Here is a 13,408-nt window from a genome sequence, read left to right as displayed (position 1 = left end):
TCAGCAGTTCTACATATGTTTATCATTCTAGCCCAAGCAGTGAAGTTGGTCTATGTCTAAAAGCAAGTCATCATACAACTAATTTGTGGTGTTAGGCAAAGAATCTCCATGTGGGGCTCTTGATTCGTATGTTCATATTCTAGTGTAAAAGTTTACTTGGCACAAGCACTAGAAGTACATCAAACATTCATTGAAACAGCATGTTTATATATTAATATTTTAATATTAATAAGATTTAATATCCACTCATGCACAGACTGTTCATTTTATAAAGTGCAGTATAAAAATAAATTCTCAAGGTATATACTCTAATTCTGTACAGAGAGAGAATAAAACAGACCCATGAACAAAACTGCAAAACTTAGCCATAGAAAACAAAGCACCTCAATTACCCTCTGGAAAAAGTATTACCATTTTTCTACTTCGGATACAGATTAACAAAGGCAACTTGACATTTGTAACGAATTGCCAATGTCTTTTACTTAAGGCTTAGTATTCTTTTACCACATCTGCTTGGATATTGTTTATAGAAGAACTAACATTAACAAAAAGATCCCTATGACCAAGATGCCAGACAATATGCATATTAACTAATTTCTTTACTTTTAAACCATATATGCTTAACTATAGGCACAACATCAATGTCTTAGTTCTGTCAGCACTGCTTCTAAAACCAATTCTACAGATAAACAGGATAAAAGCATGGAGGGCAATTTAGACTATGCATCTTAGAGGTAAATAATAGCCACAAATTTTACAGAATCTACTATTCCAATGTATCTGGGCAAAGAGATGTATACCAATAAAACGTTTAGTACAGGGAGGCAAACATTGAATTGGTTACTCACGTTATTATTTAAATAAGAGCTCTTTTAAGATTTGTTACAAAAAAAATTAAACACTAGGAAAACAAGAACCATGGCATTTTAACTTTTTATATCATCATCAACATCATTGTCATTTGAAACTGGCTTCTTATTTAAGGGAGAAAAAATAGACTGGGTAAAGTATACTTTAGAACAGTGTTCTAGAAATTATAAGCTTCCACGCTTTGCTAAAGAAAAAACTTTTTCCTGACATGTTACATTGATTTATAAAACGTTTTGTGATTCAGACTAGTTCCTTTACAAATATGTTTCAATTTCAGCTGCCAAAGCCTGGCAGTTTTGATTTTTCTGCATAAGGATTACTTCCAATAAGGAAAAGAACATCCATTTTAATATATACTTCTCATATCTAAATTTGACCAGCACTTTCCTACAAGAACACATAAGCAGAAAAGTGTATCTTGTGCCTTCTTCATATCTTTAAACTTTTTTCCCTATGTGTCTGTAGAAAAAACCCCCACCAATGTGTAAATAAATCTAGCTGGTCAAGAGCAGCGTAGAAACCAGTTTCATGTCTGTTTAGATAGCTATAATACCATACTGAGTTTGTATATTTAGAACTCTTAATTGAAGCACAGTCACATGACTAAACTGCTTCACTTTTTGGCAATAAGAGAAGCAAGTCACTAATTTAGAAAAACTAAAATACATTTTGGCACTGGCAATAACATGATCAATCTACAGAGAACATAATATTTACAGTAAGCACCAACTCTCTGGTCTTGGCACTAGGCAAGAGCCTCCATTTTAGTTCCAACAATTTAAAAAGTGCTATGAGCTGCAACCTTATGAGCAGCAGTGAGTACAAAGTTCCAGCCTGTTATAATTCCAGCCTTGCATGCGAAGAATGGGCCCAAAGGATCTGCAACTTTAGTTAAGTGTGTAATTCAGAGACAAAACCTATGTTCTGAAAGATAACCCGCTGGTAGAGAGGATCTAAAGTTACATCCTTTCCTATACAGTATATTTTATCCTAGAGGTGAGACTGCTGGCCTTAGGAAATGAAGCCAAGATCAAAACAGCACTGAGGTCCCACTGACAAAATAACACAGTGAATGAGGAGAAACTACCATTTACAAATGCAATATTGTGCTTGTAAAATGTCCTATGTTTGGTTTGCAGAGAACATTTCAAAACTTCTCTGTTCCAAAAATAAAGATACCTAAACAAGTTACCTCTTTTCTTATCGGGTAAACCTTTACAGCTATCATGTCTGTGTTTTTACCCCAACCTCTTTTCATGAGGCAGGTACCAACCAACAGTGCTATTAGTCGTATGCAAAATTATGTGCCTTCTCAGTTGGTCCCGTCGTATGCAAATTCAAGTATGGGGAAAAAATTGGCTCATGGATTATTTGATGCTTTCTTTATAAAAGAAAAAAAAAATGAGCATGTGCTTTCAACAGAACATCAATAGCTAATTGTTTCTGCAAGAATCAATTTCAAAGTGTAACACTCCCTGTAGTATACAAAGCTGCATTTTTGTAAATAATGCTGAACTTTATAGATGGCAACAAATTAAGAACTGGCTATCTCTTAGATTAGTTTATGGCAGATAAAACTTCTAGTCAACTATCCTTGTATCATATAGATCACATTTCTTCCTTCCTCTGCAGAGTTAGCATTATATTACTGCCCTTCTTAATTTGTACATCATTTTTGCCCCCTTCAGCCTGAGAAAGAATCTAGTGCTTTGCACCTAAACCTGCTTATTTGGAAGCAAGTCCCACAAATTTTATCGCAACTTCCTTCCAAGTAATTGTGCTTAGGACCTTGTTATCAAGTAGCTTTTCTTTAGCTGTGTTCATTTGTGGCATCTGAGTTGCTTTGGGTCAGTTACCACAAGAACAAACATCCTGTTTGCTCAAAATATTTCCATTTTTGCCAGCGTGCCACAGAATCTCACTTTCTTATAACTCTCTTCTACTTAAGATTTGCTTTGGTTCCAAAATAAAGTAACATCCATCCACAACCATATGTTGTAGAAGCATGAGAGAATTAATATTCCCTTTGTAAACAGCAAGGTGACATTTTGGAAGCTTTATCTGCTATCCTAATAGCAGGAATAGAGCTGTGTTTTGAAGCTTCGCAAAGAGTCATCACGCTGCTTCTCATCGATCTCTTCACTCATTAAGGGATCATGTGGTGAACAGTCACTGGAGAAGGGCAGATGGGAGACATCATACTTGAAGTCATCCTCTGACGCCAGCAGGAGCTCGTTCCAGGTAGAGATATCAAGCTTTCCTGCTGTGCCACCGTATTCTTCAGGGAGAATTCGCGGTGGAAGGTTGTGATGAAGAGACCGCAAGTCTGACCCATGAAGAAAAAACTGAGAAGAGAAGAACCATTTCAACACCTTTACAATTCAAATTAAACATATAGTATTTTAGGAAAAAAAGGATACAATTTCCCCTTTAAGCTTAGACAACGGTTCACAGTATTTCTAATATAAGTCTGATTGACAGCAGCATTTAAGATTGGACTGATAATTCTTGAGAATCACAGGGTAAAACTGAAAGTCTCACAATCTTTATTAACTTTTAAAGATAATTTTTCTTTAAACTGTTTTAAGCTGTTGGATAAGGTTCATTTGGACAAACCATTGAACTCCATGAATAAACCAAGATGACTACTGTTTGGATGAAAAGGAAATCAGTTCGTATTTGTACTACTCTCTAGAGCAGAGGTTGTCAAACTTGGCAGTTTTAAGACTTGTGGACTTCAACTCCCAGAGTTCTCCAGCCAGCTGCTGGCTGGAGAATTCTGGGAGTTGAAGTCCACAAGTCTTAAAGCTGCCAAGTTTGAAGACCTCTGCTCTAAAGAAAGCAAGCTCTATAGAAGACCATTTCCAAAAATTGATGCAGCTTAATATTCACATGTATTATCTCTCTTTTAGAATGTCTATACCTCCTGAATTCTTGCTTAATATACAATGGTGTGTGGATTATCTAATGGAGTATTTTTAATCTTTGCCTTTGTTTTTTGTAAACTGCCTTGAGGCCTTTAGAAAGGTATGGTGCACAAACGTGTAATAAATATATGACTACACAGCAGTTATATATAGAAAAAGAAATGAGACTTCTGTTTCATCAATTATTACATAAGCTTCAACTTACATAAGTTGTTGTCTAATACAAATAGCAGTAATAAATAAACTTAACTCAGTTTCTAATAGGAATATACTGCTTTTGGTGCCTAATTGCTTTCACAGGAACAGTTATTAGGTTCCACTTCGCTATACACTATAAAGGATATTTACAGAAATGTATTAAAAGGAAAGAAATAATAGATCTTTTCTGACTTTGCCGTAGAGAATTATATTGGGTTTATTTACAAACTCCAAGTAAAGGAATAGCCAAATTTAGCTGTAGATGGATTTAATTTGATTAGCTGCAGTTAAGGTTAAAGTTAAGACCTGAATAGAACAAATGAGACTTTTTTTTCCAGATGATGTTTAAATATGTGTTTCACTAATTCAAAATAAACATTTTGAATTTTTATTAAATTCACTTTGCACACAGACAGCAGCTTTCCAAAAGCAACTACCTTGCTGGGTCAGACTCACCTGTTTAAGTCCAATTTTCTCTTCCCTACAGATGTGGAAAGCCCATAAGCCATGCATATATCCTAGACTAGCCCTCCCTAATATCCCTATAGACACTATATATTTCATACAGCTTTACTGAGTACTTACCCGATTTGCTATTTTTTCCTTTAGAAATGGTTTGAGAATAGCAAAAATGCCTTTGAATATGCGAGGTTCGTTTATGATATTGACAGCTTTTATTCTAATTGGAAAGCCATCCTAAAAGAAAGAAATGCAATAACATGTATAAAGATTAGTGTTTAGAAATAACTATATTGGTTTTCAAAACAAACTCATTCAGTCTTAATTTGTTTATGTAAAAATATTTTAACCACTATGCTCCGTACACATTTCCACTATAAATTCTGAGTGGGATAGAAACTGTTTGTTTCAAAGAGAAATTCTTGGCAGAATGTGTGTTTCTTAAGAATAACAAAAGATTTTAGCACAAAGCTTTCCTGTACAAATAAGGTATTCCTCCTTTCTTAGTGAAGTCAACACAGGAGGGGCATTTCTTATGTCAACATAAATAGTTCCAAATTTATGATGCCGTAACATTTTATGGATCATAGTTCATCTAAAACATGAAATATTACCCTAGGTTGGCAGAAGTGGAACACAAACTTTATTTGAAAGCATCTGTCTGATTCTATAAACTGCTGTTCAAGGACAAGGCTTTTAGGATTAATATGTTAAAATACTATTCAGTAGCTGACTACATTAATGAGCACCAATTAACACATCACAAAACTTGTAAAGAATACAATGTATCACTAAAGAAAATGCCCAACAGCATGCATGCATAAAAGACATAATTTTGCATTCCAATTATTTTCATGTAGAGTGCATATATGAAAAGCATATATAGCAGAGGTCTTCATACTTGGCAGGTTTAAGACTTGTGGACTTCAACTCCCAGAATTCTCCAGCTAGCTATCCTATGCTGGCTGGAGAATTCTGGGAGTTGAAGTCCACAAGTCTTAAACCTGCCAAGTTTGAAGACCTCTGCTATATAGGTAAGCCCTTGCTTACTAACTACATCACTTAATGACCAAAGTTAAGACACTATTAAAAAAACATTTAATGTTTAAACACATTGCTCTGTGACCAATTCCTGCATTTATGACAATGGCAATATCCCACAGTCACGTAATCACCATTTGTGTGCTTCACAATTGGCTTCTAACAGAGTTATGGGAGAATGTGGAAGTAAGATTGCAAATTGCTGTCAACGTGATGTCTCGCTTAATGACCACAGTGATTTACTTAACAGCCAAACGGGAGGTGAGTCTGTCGCAGTGATCATTTTCCACTTAATAACCACATTGCTTAGCAATAGAATTGCCGGTCTCAATTATGGTTGCTAAGTGAGGATTGCCTCTAGTTTAGCAACCGCAATTTAAGTTTTGAACTAGAAGCAGAGATTGTCTCTTACAATAAAAATGAATTGTATCTGCACTATTTATTGGTAAATTGGGAGCTTCATGTGCCTAAGACTTGACTGAGGATATTGTTTTGAGTGGAACCAATAGGAAAAAAACAGTTCTGGGTATGAACTTTTCCCAGACACTGTTCTATATTCAATCTACACTCATAACTGCAAGGATATTAACACCACACTAGGGCCATCCATGCTCTCTCTAACTGGCTCCAAGATGGGTTGCTTTCCATTTTGTGGAGGACTTTTTCTCACAAACACAACATCCAGCCTTGAAGCCAACTTCAGAGGGAAGTTAGGGATTGGAAAAGCTTCAACTGCTGCAGAACAACTCTCTCCCATCCGGCCATGGGCTCTGTGCCTCCAAAGCCATTTCTTGTTTGCCTGCTCTCACTTGGGTCAGGGAGGGGGGAGGGGGATTAGGAATAGCAATAGCAGATGTGTGAAAAGTATGCTAATCTGGTTTTGATCCTAAAGCCAACTGCAAGCCAGGGCATGATTGCTGCAGCAGGCAATATCAGGCATAGAATTGAAGAGGGCATGGGGATTGGGAAGCTACTGCCAAAGGAAAGGTGGGGACAGAAAGGTAAAAGACTGGTTTGTGTCCTGCGCAACACTTCGCTTCTTGCTCTCCCCTGAAGTACTTCTCACTGGGAAAATCCTTGGCTTTTCCTGAGGTCCTGCTCCCACCTTCTACCTACAATTGAGGGGGTGAGCTTTTCATCTATTCTTATGAGAAAAGGGCTTGGCAGGTGAATGCATAAGGACGGAAGTGTCCTGGGTTCAGCACTTCCGGTTTGCTCAGCCATTTCCTTAATAAACAACCCTTATATCTCCAAAGGTGACAGAAAATGGAGTGGGAAAGAACTGAGTTTGCATCTGGCACAGTTAGTCTGAATCTTGCTGTATCCCAGAAGTCTTCAAACTTGGCAGCTTTAAGACTTGTGGACTTCAACTCTCCAGCCAGCTTTCTGGGAGTTGAAGTCCACAAGTCTTAGAGCTGCCAAGTTTGAAGACCTCTGCTCTATCCTAAAAAACAGAAACCACAGCAATGAAATAAAGCCGACCAGCACACAAAGATCTGTGCAGGCATGCACCCACAACCACAAGAACAGTAGCCGAGCATTCATTGCATCAAATTGTTAAGCAAATGCATCTTTTCCTTTATACGGGTAGTTCTCGACTTACAGCGGTTCATTTAGTGACAGTTTGAAGTTACAACGGCATTGAAAAAAGTGACTTCTGACCATCTTTCACACTTATGACCGCTGCAGCATCCCCACGGTCAGGTGATTTACATTCGGATGCTTGACAACTGACTCACATTTATGACAGTTGCAGTGGTCTCCGAGTCAGGCAATCCTCTTTTGCAACCCTTCTGACAAGCCAAGTCAATGGGGAAATCAGATTCACTTAACATTCGTGATACTAATTTTAGAACTGCAGTGATTCACTTAGCAACTGTGGTGAGAAAAGTTGTAAAATGGGGCAAAACTCACTTAACAAATTTCTCACTTAGCAACATGAATTTTGGGCTCAACTGTGGTCGTACGATGAGGACACCTGTACTGGAAACTGCTGCTGTTGCTACCTGAGAGCAGCAATTGTCTCAAGGATGTAAGGAAAGCACATCATCAGAGGTGTGGGGAAGGGCCTGCTAATACCTAATTCTTAATAATCAATTACCTTGATTTTGGCTTTTGAAAAACTTATAAAGGAGAGTGGCATAATATTCACTATACACTCATCAATCTTTTAACTGCAACTCTGCCCAGGAACCATGTAAATCTTACTCTTGAAAGTCAGCAGAAGCTAGAATGCAGAAAAACAACCCTCCATATTCATAGGCAAATAGGCACTTGCTGCAACAAGTGAAGCAATGTGTTACCAAACTTTTTCTTCCCTGTATCAAAGCCAGTAACAGAATACTAATTTCGATTTATGCCTGCCACATTATGTAAGCCAAAAACTAATAAGTTATATTTTTTTCATACTAACAACATTCTTATCTATATTAAATTGCCCATACTCTGTTTTCTCATTGCCTCCTATCTACTATTTGGACCTAGGTACTTCCTAAGGGTTTAAAATGTTTTTTAAAAGACAAAAATATAGACAACCCCCAGATAAAATACATTACTTATGCTTCACTCTTTAGTTGAAATTTATTTATTATATCACCATACTTGACGCTAGTCAGTTTTTCTTACAATACTTAAAATGTTAGACATCTACACACTGATTTATAAAAACAGGAACCAGTCTTAGAAGGAGTGCAATTATAGCTTACACTTTAGATTAAAAGGTCCCAGGAAGAAACAAAACTGTTCATCAGCAGTTTATTTAAAATATTTTCCATTATGGGATGAGTTGATTTGGCCTCAAGCTTAAAGGTTGTTTTTTTTTTCTTTTTGTCAACACCAAGCAAACAGTCACACAAAGAACTAGAAGTTTTCTACCCACCTAAAACACTCAGAGCTGTCATATCTACCTTTGGGTGAAAATATATAGACAGCAGTGGTTGGTTGCTATCGGTTCGCCCCGGATTGGACAAACTGGTAGCGGTGCTGGCGGGAGGTTCTGCCCACCCAGATATCTCTGCACATGCGCAGAAGTGTTGCGAGCGCGAGCCCACGAACGAACTGGTAGTGACAGGATTTGAAACCTACTACTGATAGACAGACAGAAATGTTAGGCAACAGAGGATATTGGTAGTTAATGGTGTTCTTAGACTGCTGGGTACAGTGGATATACTATGCCAAGGCTGGCAAACTCCCGGCCCATGGGCCAGATGCGTCATGTGCTAGGCACGCCCATGCCTGGTTTAGCAAAGGGGGGAAAAAGTCCTGATATGTCACATGACACTGCCGTGACGACGTGAGTTTCACAGCCCTGTGCTATGTGAATCCAGGCACAGTTGGAGGAGAAATCTGCAGTGGAGAACCTGATAACAGCAAACAAGCCCCGAGAGATATGCAGAATGAATTGGTTCATGGAAAAAACTTCTGGATTTGGACAGGACAGAGCAGGCGTCAATGAGAACAGCTTGCCAAAGGACCTGAAATTCCAAGAAGCTCAAGAAAGACTTATTTTTCCCCTTTTCCATTCTTCTCTGTAGCCTAAAAGCAAGCCACAAAAGGGCAAGTAAAGAAAAGTCTATCAGAGCACAAGGAACACAACACAATAAGGTAATCACGAAACTTTAAAAGGCTCCATACAGAGATGTCTTTATAGTTTCTTAAACAATGGCAATTATATAAATAATCAGAAATTATTTATCTAAAAGCCCTGTAAAAAAAACATAGTAATTTATGGAAGAAAAGTGTGCCCGGAAAGCTTTTTTCCCAACATCGACCGTAAGATATTATTGGAATCACAAATATTAACTTCATAATATTTCCCTTGCAAAAAATGACCAAAGCATTTATATTTTGCATGATCCCCCCCCCCAAAGGATCTGATTTGGAAAAGCAAAAAAGTTATATCTTCATTTGCACTACTGAGAATCAGAAAAATCAGTAATTTATTTGCTTATTTTTCCTCTAATGATTTAAATCTTACCTGGAGAATTCCAATCACTTTTTTCGCTATGAAGGGGCCAAAATGAGATGCCTTAGATAAACTGATTCCTTTGTAGTCTGCAAGAATTACAATTCCATTTACTTGGGTCTCCTCAGACTGAATGAGTTTTTCTAATGTCAAGTATATGGCACGAATGTTTTCAGTAATTGGGTAATTACTTGGTGTCCATTTGTCTATGATTAATAAGACAGAGACAGAAGTTAAAAGTTAAAAGAAAAACAAAGTAAATTACAAACCCGAATGTTTTCTTTGCCTTAACAATTATTAATAATCCTATAAAAATCTTTTTCTAAGCTCACATTACCTCTTACTTCAGAAAAAGCTATTTTAGAAACATAATTAAACACTCATATCGGACAAACTTTTTATGGTTGGACTCCTAAGATCAAACCGAATTAATACCTATAAGAAAATGAATACTGAGACTTACAGTCCTATACAAATATACAAAGATTATACAAATAATCTTCAAAACAATAAGCTTTTAGAATTATCTTAATTAAACACTAGTAAACAAAATTATGTTAATTGAAGGTAGTAATATGTACTGATATATTTATTCAACTGGTGTGGGGAAAATAGGAGAAGGGAATGGCACGTATAGTACCTTGACTGTACAAAATAAAGACAGAATATCAAATAAGCAAACAAACAATATAAAGATGGGTATAAATCAAATAAATAAGCAAGCAAACAAAAGATTCATCCATCTTAAAAAGTTAATCATACCTGGGCGGATACAGACAACATGGCGTCCTTCATTATCTAAATGAGAAAGCACAGTGACAAAGCCAGATTCCAAGACAGCCTTTACAGCAGATGGTTTCAGGTTTGTAAAAACCTCAGGCCAACTTCTTCTACAGCAATGATAGTTCACGAGAAGCTGAAGTGCTCGATCATAATCAAATTTCCTTGCTCTAAGGAACCTAAGCAAGAAAGCGTCGTCTAGGCATGTCCCCAGATTAGGATAATCTTTGCACACCATGTCTCTGAGGGCTTGAACATCTCGAAGCCTCCACTCAGGTTTTTCCTGCAGCTCTTCACGTGCTTTGGCAATAAGCTCAGCAGACAAGGTGCACACATATGTTTTCTGAACTGGCAGGATTTCAATTCCTGACAGAGATCCCTCAGAGGGACTTCTAACGGTGCCATCACTATCTCCTGACATTGGTTAGACAAATATCTGGGGGAAAAAGCATGACAAAATGCAGACAAAGAAAAATGACCAAGCTGATCACCAACTTTTACAAATAGAGTTTTGGACAGTAGTATACTATTATGCTGTGGATATGTTTAAATGTGCCAAATAGCAGTTAATTCCCATTTGCCAGTAATAATTTTTTAACAGTAAATTTAATTCTATACATTTATAGGAAAGAGTGGGATATACATGATCACACAATCATGGGGGAATTTATCTCCTAAATTCTTTACTGTTCAGAATATTTGGATTGGTACTTAATCTTTTTTTTTTTTTTTTTTGAGATGGGAACTGATAATTTACCATCCCAAGCAACGTAAGGCTTACACTAAACAATTTCTAATTAAAGGAATTCTTGCAATTTATGACTCTACATCATTTCTATTGACAACCGTGTACATGAGTTTATTTTCAAGTGAGAATCCATAAGAGAGACTTGCTGTTAGCACATCACTTTGGCAACTCTGTTTTTAATTCTGTTGGTTAGATTACCTGGAGATTATTACTTTTTTGTTCTTGTTCCAGCCCTTCTTAATTTCAAAAGGGATTTCTAAACTGTACTTTGGAGTTCAGCTGCTTATCTTACACAATCAAAAAGTTAATCTCTCACTTCTCCAACACTTTGACTTATATTATACACATTTGCAGACCACATAGGAAATTGGGAGGGTGGGGGTGGAACTGGGCAAATATTTCAGCAGCAGCTTTTGGAAATTTCAGCTGTCAGCGATCTTCCCTAACATTAACAGCCTGGGGTTTCTTAGAATATCCACACTTTGCTAAGGTGATATTTGAAGGCTGCTGGCAGATTTGAAGAAAGGCAAATTGCACATAGCCTTTCTTGTAGACACTTTGCTCTAAAATGGATGTGTCTGTCTCTCTCAAAAATTGCTTAGTCAGCGGAGGCTAAAAAACCTGATGTTTTATGTGTGTATGTATGTATGTATGATGTATATGTGTGTGTGTGTGTGTGTGTGTGTGTGTGTGTGTGTATGTAATGTGTGTGTGTGTGTGTGTATAAAAATGTATACATTGTTGATGACAGATGCCTATCACGACCTCCAAAGCTGACCAAATCCAAACTGTGCTAGTTCATGTGATGTGAAAATATGTTTGTAATGTTTCTCCTCTCCAAAGGCATTTTAGAAGAGCCAGTTTAGTCTAATGGTTAAGGCACAGGCTAGAAAGCAGAAAGATTGAGAGATGAAGCTCTGCCTTAGCTGTGGAAGCCAGTTGGGTGACTTTGGGCTCTGAGTCACTCTTTCTCAGCCCAACCCAACTCACTGGTTTGTTGTTGTTGTTGTTGTTGTTGTTGTTGTTGTTGTTGTTGTTGTTGTTGTGGGGAAAATAGGAGAAGGAAGGTGCGTTGGATATGTTCTCACCGCCTTGGGTTGTTGGTAAAAATGACGATACAAATGAATAAAATAAAATCTCCTAGCCAGCCACTGGACGAGGGGAGTCTCCCCGCATTTCCATAGTCCTAATATAATAGAAGAAAGCAACCACGCCTAACAGCCACCCCCCCCCCCAAATCATTCATACACTGCCAGAAACAGGTCAAAAAAAGGGGAGAAAAGCCCTCCCTCCAATTAGTTGATCTCTGACCAGTTGATTTCGGCATCCAGAACTATAAGCGCCATTGAACTCAATAGGATGCCTGCTAAGTAAAACCTCCCCAGGACGCGGCTGCAATAAATTCCATACTTCGACGGTCACCTACTTCCTAGGAAGCAGACGGGGGGCGACGAACCCCATCCCGCCGTCCCAGGCGCAACAGGAAGCAACCACACTTGCGCATCCACAACAAAGCTAACAACCGCCGCGCAAACCCCGACGACACTCACCAAAACACCAACCCCACCACTAACCGGAAGAGACTGTTTCCAGGAGAACCGGATCATAACCCGGAAATGCTAAGTCAGCCTCACCAAGGCTCTTTCCGGTCGAGGAGAGAAAGGGGAGGAGGGAGAGTGAGCATGCGTGGGATTTCCCGGGCGAAGCACCTCCCCCCACCGCCCCCAAGGATCGTAGTCTCTATAGCAGAGGTCTTCAAACTTGGCCGCTTTAAGACTTGTGGACTTCAACTCCCAGAATTCTCCAGCCAGCATAGCTATTCTGGGAGTTGAAGTCCACAAGTCGTAAAGCTGACAAGTTTGAAGACCTCTGCTCTATAGGTTTAAACCAGAGGTCTCCAACCTTGGCAACTTTAAGACTCGTGGACTTGTGGACTTGTGGACGAGGAGTTCTGGGAGTTGAAGTCCACAAGTCTTAAAGTTGCCAAGGTTGGAGACCCCTAGTTTAAAGTGCCTGTGGAGATTCTCAGTCATCCAGATCATGGCTGTCCCAAAGGTGATTTTGTAAGAGACAGCTGGACTGCCTCTGTTTTTTCTTTGAAGACATTTCGCTTCTCATCCAAGAAATTAAGCAGAGCTGAAGAAGCTTCTTGGATGAGAAGCGAAACGTCTTCAAAGAAAACCAGAAAGTCCAGGCACCTCTTGAAAAAAATAAAAAAGCACCTTCAGGATGTAAGTTTAAAGCTATAATTCAGGTTCCCGATGTCAACGCTTAGGCGCCGTGGCTAGGAGAGGTAGAATAAAGCAGAGACAGAAACCTCCATTTTTATTGAAACCCCTTGAAACCAAACTTCTTGCTGCAGTGGCGAAAGTTTATGCAAAACAAAACAAAACAAAACAAAACAAAAAACCCAGGAAAGAG

The 13,408-nt window shown here is 38.3% G+C and overlaps 1 protein-coding gene across 2 annotated transcripts; it reads right to left on the bottom strand.

Annotated features, from left to right (window-relative positions):
* Positions 1-203: 203 nt before the first annotated feature.
* TTPAL (alpha tocopherol transfer protein like) lies at positions 204-12,624 on the bottom strand. 2 transcript variants are annotated; one of them, XM_034413870.3, is made up of 5 exons: positions 12,538-12,624; positions 10,222-10,675; positions 9,472-9,665; positions 4,581-4,691; positions 204-3,215 (listed from the first exon to the last, which is right to left on the bottom strand). In XM_034413870.3, exons 2-5 carry the CDS (start codon positions 10,658-10,660, stop codon positions 2,940-2,942), a joined length of 1,020 nt encoding a protein of 339 aa, XP_034269761.2. In that variant the 5' UTR covers positions 10,661-10,675; positions 12,538-12,624; the 3' UTR covers positions 204-2,939. The 2 variants fall into 2 exon arrangements, with proteins under 2 accessions (XP_034269761.2, XP_034269762.2); XM_034413871.3 differs by lacking the exon at positions 12,538-12,624 and adding an exon at positions 12,414-12,511 and having other exon boundaries at positions 2,912-3,215.
* Between the last annotated feature and the right edge of the window lie 784 nt (positions 12,625-13,408).

The sequence above is a fragment of the Pantherophis guttatus genome, chromosome 3, assembly GCF_059756535.1.
Source record: "Pantherophis guttatus breed Tessera chromosome 3, ASM5975653v1, whole genome shotgun sequence".
NCBI classification, from domain to species: Eukaryota; Metazoa; Chordata; class Lepidosauria; order Squamata; family Colubridae; genus Pantherophis; species Pantherophis guttatus.
Note: the sequence above shows the minus strand (reverse complement) of the source record. Positions and strands in the feature narration are given on the sequence as shown.

Excerpts from the sequence above, each read along its gene's own strand:
- TTPAL (XM_034413870.3), bottom strand. The coding sequence starts at position 10,660 with ATGTCAGGAGATAGTGATGGCACCGTTAGAAGTCCCTCTGAGGGATCT. Across the intron at positions 4,692-9,471 it reads AAGTGATTGGAATTCTCCAG|GATGGCTTTCCAATTAGAAT; the intron begins GTAAGATTTAAA and ends TCTTTCTTTTAG. Across the intron at positions 3,216-4,580 it reads AGGAAAAAATAGCAAATCGG|TTTTTTCTTCATGGGTCAGA; the intron begins GTAAGTACTCAG and ends TTCTCTTCTCAG.